This window comes from Pyxicephalus adspersus, chromosome 2, assembly GCF_032062135.1.
Source record: "Pyxicephalus adspersus chromosome 2, UCB_Pads_2.0, whole genome shotgun sequence".
NCBI classification, from domain to species: Eukaryota; Metazoa; Chordata; class Amphibia; order Anura; family Pyxicephalidae; genus Pyxicephalus; species Pyxicephalus adspersus.
The window spans coordinates 28,484,701-28,499,555 of NC_092859.1; the positions used below are offsets into that span (position 1 = coordinate 28,484,701).

General features: G+C 38.7%; 2 protein-coding genes across 2 annotated transcripts in view; both read right to left on the reverse strand.

Moving 5' to 3' along the window:
• SLC13A4 (solute carrier family 13 member 4) overlaps window positions 1-11,038 on the reverse strand; it is a 32,705-nt gene extending 21,667 nt beyond the window's left edge. The window contains exons 1-2 of the mRNA XM_072398961.1: window positions 7,407-11,038; window positions 4,320-4,448 (exon numbers count right to left, since the gene is read on the reverse strand). Coding sequence (XP_072255062.1) covers window positions 4,320-4,448; window positions 7,407-7,505 — 228 coding nt within the window. The 5' untranslated portion in view covers window positions 7,506-11,038. The remainder of the gene's footprint in view (window positions 1-4,319; window positions 4,449-7,406) is intronic.
• Window positions 11,039-11,646: 608 nt separating this feature from the next.
• The window catches only part of FAM180A (family with sequence similarity 180 member A), a 22,400-nt gene continuing 19,191 nt past the window's right edge, over window positions 11,647-14,855 (reverse strand). Inside the window, exon 3 of the mRNA XM_072400179.1 lies at window positions 11,647-12,207. Coding sequence (XP_072256280.1) covers window positions 11,860-12,207 — 348 coding nt within the window. The 3' untranslated portion in view covers window positions 11,647-11,859. The remainder of the gene's footprint in view (window positions 12,208-14,855) is intronic.

Genomic DNA, 14,855 nt, shown 5'->3' on the forward strand with positions numbered 1-14,855 from the left:
TGAGGTCAGCACTGGGATCTGTCACTGAGGTCAGCACTGGGGTCTTTCAATGAGGTCAGCACTGGGGTCTTTTACTGAGATATGTACAGGGGTTCTGTCACTGAGGTCAGCACTGGGGTCTGTCACTGATGTCTTCAATGAGGTCTGGATTGAGTGGTCTGTCACTGAACTTATGGTGGTCACAGAGGTCTGCACTGGGGTCTGTCATGGCACTGCCAGTCTGTCACTGAGGAGTCCATCACACATGATATAAGGGTTCTGTTTTGGGCATGTTTTAGATAATTTTTTTATTGCTACTTCTTTTATTTCTTTTAGAAAACTTTACTTCAGCTCTTCCAGCTACAGCTACATCTCTTCCTGAACACATTTCTATACTTTGAAATAAATGCCTTCTAAGTAATTATAATACTTTAATATAATGTAAAGACCTGTTTTTTTCAAATTTGGTTTTATTTATTTTTGCAATGGGTGGTAAGGTTATAGAAGCATTTGCAGAGGAAGTAGAGATGAATTTGATGTGGGACATGAGAGGGGTTTGGATGGGACAAAAGCATATCTGGGTGTACCATACTGGGAGCCATAGTGACACAGGATCTAAAGTGTTGGGAATGTGGCAGATGATTAGTGATCTGATAACATATTCCTCCTAGTTATGGATGGAATTTGCTAGTCACCAGCTAGCGCTGGAGGAAGAGGATGTCTCTGTAAGGGATAAATACGTTTACCCAAAGGTTACACTTACCTCAATCTACTAGCCAAGGGACATACAATGGCCTAAAGTTTTCTCAGCTTACCCTTCCTATGTATTGTCACAGCTTCATTAAAGGGTTTACCTTGCCAGTTTAAATGGTACCGTAATGATTCCTTTTTTGGTTTGTCAGATGGTTTGCATGGACTTCAAAGCCGTATTGTGTTAGGTTGTGTTCACAGTTCACCTATGGCTGACATTAGTCCAGTGCTTTTAATGGAAAGTTATCATTCTGTTAATTACTATTGTTAGGATAAGCTTCTGATGTGGATGCATAAAGCTGTGGCCTTGCTGTTTCTACTAAGCGTATGTTTAGTGTTGTGGAAAATCACACACATATATATATATTTTACATAAAACTAAGTCCCCCAAGGGTCATGCTGTTTTAGCAAGATCAAAAGAAATGTTGTTCTTAAAAAAATGTGTTTAAAAATAAAAAACAAATTCAGCCACCACATCTGAGGACCTGTAAACTGAGAATGTTTTGGGGTTTAGTTACCCTTTAGTTACAGATTACCCACATAACAATTGTTGAGATATTGACCACACAGGGAGTGCATTGCTCCCAGTCAATTGATAGACTCCTTGTTGCAAGCAGCTTATACTGAATAACTTTTGGACAGCACTGAAAGCGGAAAGCACAGACTATATGTGTAAGGACCAAACATGGATGTCCTTATGTACATATATGATGAAAATGTTTTTATAGGACATTAACATTACATTGGGAGCCTACATTCTCTTTTACATCAGCTGTGTTCACCATAAAGGTTCAAACACTTTTCCGACCATCAGTTATCTTTATACGTCTATATCTCCCTAGCATTTATTGTTGATATGTTAGAAAAGTGATCCCCAACTAATCTTGTACAATAGACTGGTTTCATGGAAGAGAATTTTTCTATGTACCAGGGGATTGGGGGAGGGGGGGTATAAGTGAGAGTCTGTCTGTCAAGAAAGTCTGTCCTTATCATCTGCAATCTTCACATTGACAGCAAGAATCCGTATCCTCTCTCCTGCCATTCCATTCAGCCAATCATGTAAGCTGGCTCTATTCCCCTGCCATTTCTTTCCACCAATCACCTAAGCCAACTCCTCTCTTTTGTCATTTTGTTGAGCCAGTCATGCAAGCCGGCCTATGTAATTGGCAGAAGGCACAGATCCTTGATGTCAGAGAGAAGACTATAGCTGACAAGGATGTCTGCAGTCCATTTCAGCACAGCCCATGGCCTGGTACCATTCTGCAGCCTGGTGGTTGGGGACCCCTTTATTAAAGCATTAACATAGGAACTTCGGAGAAACAAAAGTAACATCATCTCAGAATCAAGCTCCAGTACTTAGTTATCCCCTTCCCATTATACAAGGTAGCTCTACCCCCCACCTAAGCTACTATCAAATACTGTCACCCCATGCATGCAGGGGGGCAGGCTAGGTGAATTACTGAGACTAGTTGTTCTATAGCAGTTAGTAGCCTATCCACAGCTGTCTACAAAATATGCTGGTAAAATGAAACGGCCGGGTTTCGCAGCAAAAGCGCCAGTAACACTGGGTTTAATCAGCACCACCAGGAAGCTCCAGATAAAGGGAAGAAGGCCAAGGCCTCAGGTCCAGGTCAGGATCTGTCTTTTGTTATCGCTGTGCAGTTTGAGCTTCGCAAAAAATTTCCAGAATGTAAAATTCAGCCATGAGCTCAAAATGTAATTCCAAGCATGGATTAGGTTAAAACACTGTCCGGGAATCGAAAAAACTCAGCCCTAAAGCCACAGAACAATGAACTGGGCCCCCCAATGAGCCTGTGCAGAAATGAGTTATAGACAGCCATGGGGATTAGGATAGTTTGTCTTCCTAAATTATATCTAAAGCCCATTTTTAAAATGTTTTTGGATGAAGCAGGAAAAACTTTAAACCTCATGTGTTATTGCTCTCTGTGTTCCATTGGGGATATTTCTGTTCACTTCCTCCAAGAGATACAACTTGAGGAGAAATGCTCTAGTTCAGCCTTCCTCAACATTTGTAACCAGGGTACCTTTGAGATAACTTTCAAGTCTTTGAACTTTTTAACTCCTGTTAAAATCGCTATATCCACAGCTCACAGTACATAAGTGTGCTGGTCAAGAATGTAAAGATGTGTCCTTGTTTTAGTATTGTTTCTGTTATATGTAGTAAAAGGTTTTGTTTAAGACATATATATATATATAAATGTTTCGCTGGATAGACGATAATTATTAATAAATAAACTGACCTCTAATTTCACGGAGGATGATGATAGAGAATTAACTAGGTTATTACGCAGAGTTGCTATTAAAATATGAAATGGCGAGGATTATCTCCCCCTCCTTAAAGTCATATAGTCACAAAGAAATATTATATTTTTATATATTCACTTGTTACAGGGAGAAATTTTTTTTTTTCACAAAAAGTTGACACGGTGGAAGTCGGTTATACACGATGTTTGGGGAGAAGGGAAGTAATTCCTTCCCCCTCCTGTTATTGTCACTATTAGGATGATTATATGATTGATTGATGATAAATTGTTGAACACTATCAAGATAAGATAAAATAAAAGGGGAGGTTATGAGGGGTTAAGAGAGGGGAGATAAAGATCAAACCGTTTAGGGAGATTGAACTTCTACTAAGCAGTGGTTGAAAGAGAACTAGCATAGCCCATGGAGCTAGTAGGTTAAGAAAGATGGATATAATGGAAGGAGTTTGAACTTGTATTAAAATGCTTGGGATGGCTTGAGACATTTACTGATGTTACTGATAGCCAAATAGATCATTGGCGTCCTCTAAACTAAACTGAAGTTCTTAAAGAACCCCTAACAACCTCTGGAGAAACCTTGGGGTTCCACTGAACCCTGCTGAGAATCCGAGACTAGACCTACCTACCTATTATTCCTACTCTAGACAGGTGTATTCTTTGAAATATTTACCTTCGTTCACTTTTTGGGATAAAACTGTAAAATTTCCTCCTTTCTTCCTGTCCTTTCCTGTCTCATAGACTATGGTCTACAGTGGAAACGGAAGGGTGTATTTGTCCATGAAAACACAGACCGCAATAAAAAACCTCACACTGGTTTTAACATTTTCTTTCTTTAAACAACACAAAAACAAATTTAGATTTTACTAACACTTAATAAAAAATAATATAAGCAATTGAAGGTAATAAAAGCAAAGTTTTAGGCAACAAATAAGATGCCATGCATTAAGGGGAAAATGAAAGAAAACCTTTTCCAAGATGTTGAGTGACACAGGCTTCCTTTTCTTTCTTTACAGGTAAACCAATTCCGGAGAAGGAAGCCATGCCTTTCCAATATTAAGGAAAACTTTTCCTACTGAAAAATCTACAAAAAGAACTTTCCATACAATCTTGTGCATATGCATCTTGGCCACTGACTGCATATTTTACAAATCATTCCTACTATAATACGGAGCAGCTAATAAGTGTTTGGGGATACCAGATTACATGTACTGTGCTGTGTCAAAGCAGGAACACAGGCGGGAATACAGGCAGTCAGTTGCTCTTGATGCCCGCATTAGCCTTTAGTGATGTTCTTAAAATGTTTCTGACCTCACTAGACTTGAGCACTCCAAACAGAGGGAAGAGAAACGCCGGTACCAATGCAGCAGCTCCTAGTGGCACAGCCTCTGACACCCAGTACACCGCTGTCACTATCAGCACATAGGCACAAGATGATTCCTGCAAAGGAAAAAAATAAAGTCAAGTTTTAAGATGTGGAAAGAAGACTGACAAAGGGCACTTGTTAAAGATAATTCAAAAAGATAACTGAGTAAGCAGTTTACGTACCCATTATCTTATCTTACCATAATAACACAAAGCATGGAAAACATTGAGACATGATTTTGTCATAATGTATTGAACAATTTACTGAATCATGTTGCATCAAAAGAGGGTTACATAATCTGATCCCATATTCTCTTTTTCCTTTTTACAGGGTTATGATAAGACATGTTGTGCACATTGCCAGGCCGCAAATGTGTTATCACACACTCAAGGTGCACCCCTACCTGTCTGAGAGTTCCTTAATGTTCTGTAATGTGTTTGCTCCATGTGCCATAATGTTTTTGCTCTCTATTGTAAACTGGACCCATTTTTACTTGCCTGATCAGTAATACTCCAGCCAGGTGGGAATCTTACCTTCATCTCAATAACAGCATACTATTACTTAGTGATAGTAAATGATAGTACTATTCACAGTGATAGTAAGTCATAGTACTGCTGTTATTGGGATGAAGGTAAGATTCCCACCTGGCTGGAGTATTACTGATCAGGCCAGTAAATATGGGTTCAGGTTTAAATGTAATTTATACAGGTAGAGATTATAAAGCTGACATTTGTTTTCAGAAGACTCAACAACTTTTATGAAAAGAGAGGAATTGGGAATTAATCCTACTAGTTCTTAATTCTTTTGAACCCAAATGCTCTTCTTCATTGCCCTTAAATTTAAGCCTCAACTCGAACCATTTATAAGACGATTGTAGCTTTAAAATATGTTCTGAAGCTATCATCCCCAACATATAACAAGTCCACACTCCCTAAACCTATTGACGCTAGAATTAGCATATCCTCCTGTGAGAACTTTAAAGCCGTATCCCACCTATATTCCCATTATTGCAGCAGGTTACATTTAGGAAATTACTGTACTAGAAAAAGAAAACTTTGGGGTGAAGTATGGTTTTAATTTGGCAAAAAGAATCCAATCATCCCATAACCTGAATGCAGGCAGTGAGCCTCTCCTCCAAAATCAAACCTAATAAATACTTTTTATTCAAAGCATGTCATTAAGAAATCTCTGAGATGAATGATTCTACATACAAAGGTAAATATCTTTACTTCTGTCATCAGAAATGGAACCCCGATTGGTAAAATTATATATATAGCACATGTAAACTGTCATTGCTTGACTCGGAAAATGCTATATATTTGCCTAAGAGTGTTTTCCAAGACATTAAAGTTCATATGAATTACAAAACAAACATATAATATTCTGCACCTTGCAAGTTCTTAGACCTGGTACCTTCATTGTTTTTTTCAGGCAACATGTTCCAGAAAAAGCTTTGATAACCCTGCTGGAAATCCATAGCATCTTCTTGTTCACTGAACTAAAACTGGACTGCTCTTATCAGAGAGGGAGGAAAACACTGCTCCTCCATAGATACAGTACAGTGAGTGAGCGTTGTCACTTTAGGACAGGAAGTGTGTTACCCGTCTAAATAAAAATATAACGCAGCTATCACATCTAAAAACTACTAAGCTGCAAAATTTTACATTTTTGTTCTTTCATTACTTCCCAATTCACTGACCTGGATAGGTATGTAGATCATGACACTTCTAACTTAGGCTGCTGCATGCTTATTTGGGGTCCCTGACTCAGAAACTCATGAAACCAGGGACAGCCAGACTGGCAGTATTGCAGAAGGGGCAGCAGTGATAGCTTCCACGTTTCTTCATTAAGGGCAAAGCCACAAGTTGGCCCATCCAGCAGGTATTATTTGCCTGCCTTTTTTTCTCCATCATTGCTCAATTTAGGAAAACACTGGGTGCATCTAGGTATGGGGAGCACGTGACCCACTGCCCCTCTTGCCATGTTAGCTGGTTTTTCGCAATTAGCCATTGGGGCACCTAGCACTGATAAATATGGGAGTAGAGAGCGTCCTCAGCCTTGTGTAGGCACCAAGTCAGCTTATATAAGACTTTCTTTTGTTTATAGCAACAGCGGAACAATGCAAGCAGGGAATGGGGTATCCAAGGTTGGAGATTATAAACTGCCTGTGCAGCTGCCATTAAAGCTGAATTCTAGGCAAATAAAAGACAAACATTTTGTAGCTTTGCATTCATTATTATACCTTTAAGTGCAATTATAATACAAGGAACATAAATAGTGGGAAATTAGGGAAGCAGCACAAGAGGCCAATCATTTATGCTGTAGTGAAAGTAGCAGGCTAATAAGTGCTAATAAACTTATCAATCTTCTTCTTAATTTTCACTGTTTAATCACGGTTTGAGGGGTTGACAGGACCCATAAGTGTTACTAAAATTCAGCAGACTAAAATCAGGTGTTTTGCCCTGTGCTGTGGAAAGGGCTATGTAAATTTCAGGAATGGATGAACAGAAATCTAAATCATTTGGCAGACAAAACAGATCCAATTTCATAAAGTTTGTCTGGAGTTCAGCTTTAAAGTTAACCATTTGCTGAGCACTGCATGGACAATCAAACCAAGAAAAGAGGAAATCCGATTAGCCGCTGAAGGCCTTTCCACAGTGAAACTTTACCCATTTTCTATCAGCTTGTGTTACTCACTGGCATTAATAAGAATTTCCTGAGTTGCGTAAAGCTGAGAATTAAATTCAGATTTTGAGAGTCCAGCTGTCAGAAGAAAGACTTATGTCTTCAAGTTATGGGCAGCACAGCTTGTCCTTACACGCTAACACGTGAGGTCAGATATCACCAGGGGCCCAACATATTATTAAAAATTAACAATTGATTTTAATAAAGTAGAAAAAATATGAACAGCATAGAAAACAACAACCAATCAGCAGTAAAGTAAAGCACAAATGACTATGCTTGCCCATTGTCATTCCTCATCTCTTCTAATAAAAGTTTGTAAATAGAAGTGACGAAAGAGGGGTACTTACACTGCTAGGGTGCAGTAAGGGCAGAGGAAGAAGAAGTAGGGGGATAGAGATGACCAGAAGTAGATTTTTGGATCTCAGGAGCTCACTCCACACCGCCATCCTGCTCCGAGTCAGAATTGTCCCCGCACACCAAACTTTCTCTACTGTGAGCGTGAAGACGGATTTACTCCTAAGTCTTTCTCTTCTAGAAATCCTTCAGTTCCCATTAATCCTGTGTAACCCCCACCCCATTCTGACCAAGGGACGGACTAGTATTTTAGATACAGTATATTTCCAAGGTGACTATTGCAAGGATTAAGATTTACCCCTTTGTGTTTTATAATCCGCAGTTAACTGTTCACTAACATATAGAATGCAGGTTCTTAGCCTTTGTCAGACTGTAGGCCATGTTAAAATAAAAGTGGCAAGAGAAGTCCACCCTAAACATGTAATAAAGTATTTTATGTAAAACAAAAGCCCAAACTATTTTTTAAACTTGAATTTTAATTTTCGAAGTGAATTCCCCACATTTTCTTTCCTATAACACGGAGTAGACATAACAAGCAAGTAAAATGTAAAAGGTAAAGTACATTGACCTCTTAAAGAATTTTTACCAGGACATGTGTCCCCATGGATGGATTTTCTCCACTGATAAAATGTGAAGAATTTGGGATTTGCTAACAATTTCTTTTTACAGCAACAATGGTCTCTAGGATAAATAGTGAGTTTAAGAAGTTAATGCAAATTCAGAAGGAATGTGGTGAGTGCAGAGCTTGTCAATAAGTATAGCATACCAACCATGTGTCTGTTTCTCATAAAGAGGTATTAGAACTCCTGTCAGGTTTCTCTTCAGTATTAGAGGACCTATATTAAAGATTCCTTCACTTTCTCCATGATAAAAAAAATTAACCCAGGTCAGGGAGAGAAGGAAAACTCATATACAGCAACACAGATGCCATTTTATTTAACAATAAAAACGTTTAGTATATTAATACACTTTAAAGCAAGACAAAAACCTGCACTACTCACCATTCCCTGAACCCTTGTAGGGCGCTGCAGGCTTTTTTTTCATTCTTCTAGTCGATGTTCTTGGGGGGTCCTGATTGGCCAAGCCAGGATGACCTAACTCATCCATTCATTCCTGGCACGTGCAGGGGAGGCCAGGAGTGTTGGGTATGTTGGCAAGGAAAGCTGGGACTGCACATTCACAGCTCAGTTTTTGTCATATACCCAGATAAATCAGGCAGGTAGAAGGTATTATTTTAGAAGGGCTCAATAATGACTGGCCTGATCCTGAAGTATCAAAAGTGGAACTTTAGTTCTGCCTTCAGTGAAACTCATGGAAGTTTTTTTTACAGATTAATGCAATGACGAGCCTTTGGCTGTATTGTGCTATTGGGAAAGAATGGAAACCCAGGGCATGTTTGTGCTTTTTCATACAAAAATGTATGTGCATGCAACAAACTAGTGGAACAGCATTTTTATCATAAATGATTGATACCTGTGCTGCTTCTCCTTGGTGACCAACTATTGGTGCTTCCAGTTTTCAGTCACTTAAGCAACTGTACTCCTCTGTTCTTCTTTGTTTTAAACATAATATTTTATTGTTATTATATTATTTTTATGAATGTTTTATAACCATGTTGCACCCAATAATTACCACCACACTGTTTTTTTCACACAGTTTTCCCCAACTTGGGCAGCCACATAAACATGAAAATTCTGGGTTCTGGGATTCAGAACTAGGACCCAGCACTGCAATGATGAAGTGCCAGCCACTTTGCCACCCATTCTTCTCTGTACTATTCTCCCTAGTTGTCTCTCTTTCTGATTTGATATATTTACACCTCGAAAAAAATCATTTTTCCATAAATAATATTTCTGGTTTGCATAGCTGGGTCAATGGAAGATGAATGATGATTGAATGCCATTAATCTACATAATTTTTCACATCTCACAATAGTGTGCAGCTCAGCGTTTGTTCCCACGAATACCTGGCAATCCCATCAAGATGGCTGAAGATTGGAGTACTGAAAAGAAGAAGGAAGAAGTGTGATCGGATGGGGACAGGTGAGTATTGACTGGGTTTAGTTCCATTTTTTTAGTGTATGCAAAGCAACACTATAAACATAAAACAACAGCAAAAAAAGAAAAAGTGGTCCTTTCAGTAGATCTATTTGTGTCCCAAACATGGATAAATTTACTTAGTGTTGAGTGGTACCCTGTTCCAGACATCAACTACTCTTTCACTAATTTAGAACTTTCCTCCTGAGATTTGAGATATATATATATATTTACGTCCCCATGTTCTTGATCCTAGCTTTATTTTAAATATACCACCCTCTTGAATCTTTTTTACACCTTTATTGTGTTTGAAAGTTCTGTGCATAATAATGACCAAGTTTCTGTTTGTTTCTCAAGATTTTATATCATCATCAGGTCTCTCTTGATATGATATATTTTACATCTCTCCCAATTTTAGTTACCTGTCCCTGGACTTGTTCTATCCTATTAATATCTCTTTGTGAAATGAAGGCTCCAGAAATGGCAAATCTAAATTAAGTCTACATAAAGCTATGTACACATGATGAATGTTGCCTGAGATGAATAGTTGTTCTTGCTAGCAGTGAAAATACATCTGTACAGCGGTCCCTGTAACATTTCTGGGATGGGAATTTAAGGGAAATTTCTTGCAATTGTAAACATAAAAAACTACATTGACAGAGATTTTACCATATCACCGTTTTCTATATAAAAGAAACATTTCTGAAATCTGCTGCCTAAAATTTTATTTTTTTTGTAGAAACATTCAACCTCATTTGTGGCTCTAAAGCTGCATTCTGTCATTTCCTCATCCCCCAACACATAGTCGACATCCACTGACAAAAGTGGAACTTAACTTTAAAACTAAAAAAAGGCAAGGCAGCTCTTCATTGCAGAAGGGACAAATTTACCTGCCTGCTGCAATCTTTTACTGAATATACAGTGAGTTGCACATGTACAGCATCAGTAAAAGTTCCTGGCACACCCAGGGGCTGGAACTGAATAAACACGTGCGGGAGTTTGGCCATTCCAGCCTGGTCAATCAAGATGGCCGAAGGTCTGAACATGAAAGAGGATCGGGTGAGGATGTTGATGCTGCCAATGGAGCAGGGACAGTTGAGTTTAGTTCTGGAAACATGAACAAAGAGAATAGGTGATGGGCAAACATTTCAGAGGTTTAGAGTGTCAGAGAAGAGAGAGGTCATCGGTAGGGATTGGCCAGTTCAAATAAAATTAGGAGGGGTCAGTGGTCCTGAAAATTGGAATGTGGAGGGAACAAGGATCGTTGCAAGGAAAAAGATGGAAAGAGGAATATACCTTGACTTTCCTCCCTATGGAGTAAAGGAGGGCAGTGGTCCCTTAAGTCTTTGGGGGGGCAGTTGGATATTTGGGGTTAGTTCTAGAGGGAAACATTTGTGGTTCTGTGAGGTGCTGCCTTAGGTGTGGTGCTTCTGATGTAGTGTTTGGAGGTAAGTGGTAAAGTTGGGAAGGGCTCCAGGTGTCTGGTATCATTCCTAAGGCAGTGAAGTATGGCATGAAACAATGAGAGTTGATGGTAGCAGACTCCAAACTCCAAACTCGAGTTTTATGGTTGTTAACAATTAATTATTTTAGTTTTTAATAGATATAAACTGCTGTGGTTTGTGTTTAAATGGGGAGTTGGCTTGGGGGTTGGGGATGAGAAAAAGGGGAAAAAGGGGTGTTCTTGGAAGAATGGAACCACTGACCTCTGATCCTTCCTTTGGATTCTTCTCTTAAACATACATTATTATTATTACTATTATTAATAATATTACACAGTTTTTTATAGTGGCATCATATTACACAGGGCTGTACAAAGCCTATAGTCATGTCACTAGCTGTCACTCAGAGGCTCACAATCTAATGTCCCTACCATAGTCATATGCCATTTTTGTAGTCTAAGGTCAATTTTGGAGGGGGAAGCCAATCAACCTCACTGCATGTTTTTGGGATGTGGGAGGAAACCAGAGTACCCACAGGAAACCCACGCAGACATGGGGAGAACCTGCAAACTCCATGCAGGTAGTGTCCTGGCTGAGATTCGAACCTGGGACCCAGCGCTGCAATCTTTATTTTCTTTGTGTCTTTCTCAATACAAATATCTCTCCTTAGGATTTACACTTTTTTCAGGTCATTTTTTTGACGTAGATATTTGACAAGTTAAATGAAATATTTTGTTTTAAATGAATAAGTGCACTTTTATTACACCCAAATTCCTTTATTACATAAAGGTTTCCAGATAACAGATAAAGAGAGATTCATAAAGTGGAGGGATAATTTAAAGCCTCCTGAGATTGACAACCCCTTGAGACAAATGTCTGGAGTTTAAGTAAGTAAATAAATTATATTCATGGGTATATTGGCAGGGTATCACATGCAGGGATTGAAGGGAGTTTAACAAGGTCATTGTTCATTGTCGACCATCTTGATTGTAAAGGGACATTAAGTCTTTTCTTAGGGCCACAAAGAGCTTGGTTAGGGATTCCATCCACACTTTCCTCTGGTTCTCGTTCTCAGACTTTGATGTTTTCAAGGCTGTGTAAGCCATAGTTAACACTGTCCTCTCAAAATCCTCTCTCTTCAGTGGACCAGGAGCCCTGGACAACTGGTCTCCTAACCTCCGGATATCTGAGATGGCCTTGGGGATGACATCATTGCACACAACATCAAAGGTGGTGGGTTTTCGTAGAGAGGACAACTCGGGATCACGGATGGTCAGTTTGCTGTTCTGGTCAATCTGGACTCCAGTGGACAGGAACTGGAAGAGAGAGAAGGAAACAAGATCTAAACTTGTAGCTTTGTAATTGTAAGGCTATGTTATTATTATTATTGTTACTCTTAATATTAAACAGTATTTATATAACGCCAACATGTTACAGAGCACTGTACATTAAATAGGGGTTGCAAATGACAGACAGATACAGACAGTGACACAGGAGGAAGAGAGCTCCCTGCCCAGTAGAAATTACAATCTATGTTCACACTAGCCATTAGTTGCGGTGTGAACAGGTTTAGCATAGCAAAGGGGAGCACACAAAAAAGCTTGCATACACTTTTTAAAAAAAAATAAAAATGGAGTTAAATTAGGGAGAGCAGAGTGATAAGGAGCCCATCCATGTATTGCTTTAGACCAGATACAAGCTGGGGGAGGGACAAGACTTGTAAGTGTTACTTAAAGCGGACCTAAACTCAGATTTTTACTTTACATAAAAGGGTAGGCAACTCCTTTTATATAAAGTAAAAATGGTGTTTTTTTTTAACTGCAAAACTCTTTTTTTTAAAGTTTTTTATGGGAGTGCAGAGCCTCTCGGGATATCTATGTCACGCATCCTAGGAGGCATTTTACTTCACTGAGGGGAAAGAGATGTGAATGCGCAGTGAGATCATCTCTCTTTATATCCCTTTTACAGCGGGCTACGTCACCCGATCCCCCACCTGTGCAAGATCGGGTGACGTAGCCAGAAGAAGTTTGAAGATGGCAGCTCCTGGCGCTTCCTGCACGCCGGGACAAACGAGAATTCCAGGACAACGCAGGACACGATTGAGGAATTCTCCAACATGTTTGAGGGATCTGGGGAATTAAAGTGTGATTTTTAAAACTTTTCAGTTTATTTGCCGCTTCAGGTTTGCCTCCTTGCCAATCGAGCCTGTGCTATGCATCTAAACCGTGTAATTCTCAGGAATGAAAATACAATTCCTTTGGCAGGTAGATATTTAGCTGTTTGCCCCTAGACCCCAAACATACCTCCAAGTGTATGTTCCTCTAGAGTTCAGATGGTTAATATTTCATTTCTTCTACAGAAGCGACTTGTTAAATTTCCTATCCTCAAATGACTCATTCCAGCAGTGGTACCTGTCACAATTATTTCTGATTACAAAAATACTCACTTCGTCATCATCATTTTTAAAAATAGAGGAGAAAAAAATCCAAGTCTGGAGAATTTTGTTTTAGGATTTTAATTAGGAAAAGTAAGTTTTTGTTTTTCTTAGGTAGAGTAAGTTTAATATTAGTCACTTTCTCCATTGCAGAGATTTCTCATAACTTCATAATCCCCCAAATGTTCCTCATACCCTTGTTTTACATGTAGATGTTAATTAAATATCTATATGGAGGTAGCTATAATATCTTATTACACAGGAAGACTCTGTTCCCTTCTTCTCCTATTCTCTCTCTGGTTGAAAATAATAGACTCTGCAATCTGTAATGATGTCCAAGTCGTTTATTGCAGTCAAGAGACCCTTGTCACCAAAGCTAATATCCACAGGAAACTGCATTTTTAATTCATAATAAAATGGAACCACTTTTACAGTTATTTTGTAAATCTGATACATGTGCTGTTGATCAATTTAAACTGTACATTTTTTGATAGTTTTTTTAAACAGGACATTTTCACAGAATACTGATACCTTCACCATTGGACAGACACATTGCCTACATCCCACCTATTATAGTCAAGAGATGGCCCACTTGAAGCTATCTAGCCAGACAGACGTGATTTTAGCCTGCATTTTTATAATCTCAAGTATATTTTCCTGTAAAATAAATTGTAGTGTAGTGTAGTGTGTTTGAATATGACTGCACAGCCCAGTAGGGTGCAAGGCTTGGCTATGCTGCCAAGTGTAATCTGTAATGTAACAGATCTGGCCATATATGCATATACAGAACTATAAGGACATAAATGTTGTGTGCCTTTAACTGAGTTTAAATATGGGTTACAAAAAAATGGTATGCAAATTGTATAACAAATAAATTAAATTTCAAAGTTGGTTGGTGATAGGTTGCCTCTTCATTTTGCTATTATCAATTTCTGGCATAGAGGGCCCAGCAAGCCTAGGCCTTTATTCCCTACTAGAGAGATATATAGCCTACACATGGGTGCTGTAGAATGCTGACATTTAAATTACAAAATCAATAATATTAGCTGTTATTCATTTACCTATCCACAGATGGCGCACTTAGGGGATTCATTTCAATATCTGCCAATGCAATGTCTGTACATGGCTCATTCTGCATTCCTATGGTCTGTCCTTTAAAAAAAACCTCTGCCAAAAATAATCATTAGGTTTTGGTTGGCCTGCTGTCTTAACTTGTGCTTTATGGTTTGAGTTTGATCTGTAATTGCATTATGTGCAGATTAGAGTGGTGTATATGGCATTGCTTACTTTTAATGTGCATTTCCCAGTTGTTTTCATAGAAAACAAGTCTCTGTTTGACAGTTGAGAGGCTGCATTTATTCTGGTTTGTATTGTGTTATTTGGATTCAGCACTTTCTATTGGAGATTTGCCTTTATAGTGGACAAATCAGCTCAAATGCAACACTCAGGAGCATATGTTTAAACTTAATACACAGGCTATTAGTTTACCATATGCAGATTCATCTTATTAATAAAAGCAAATGCATAGAA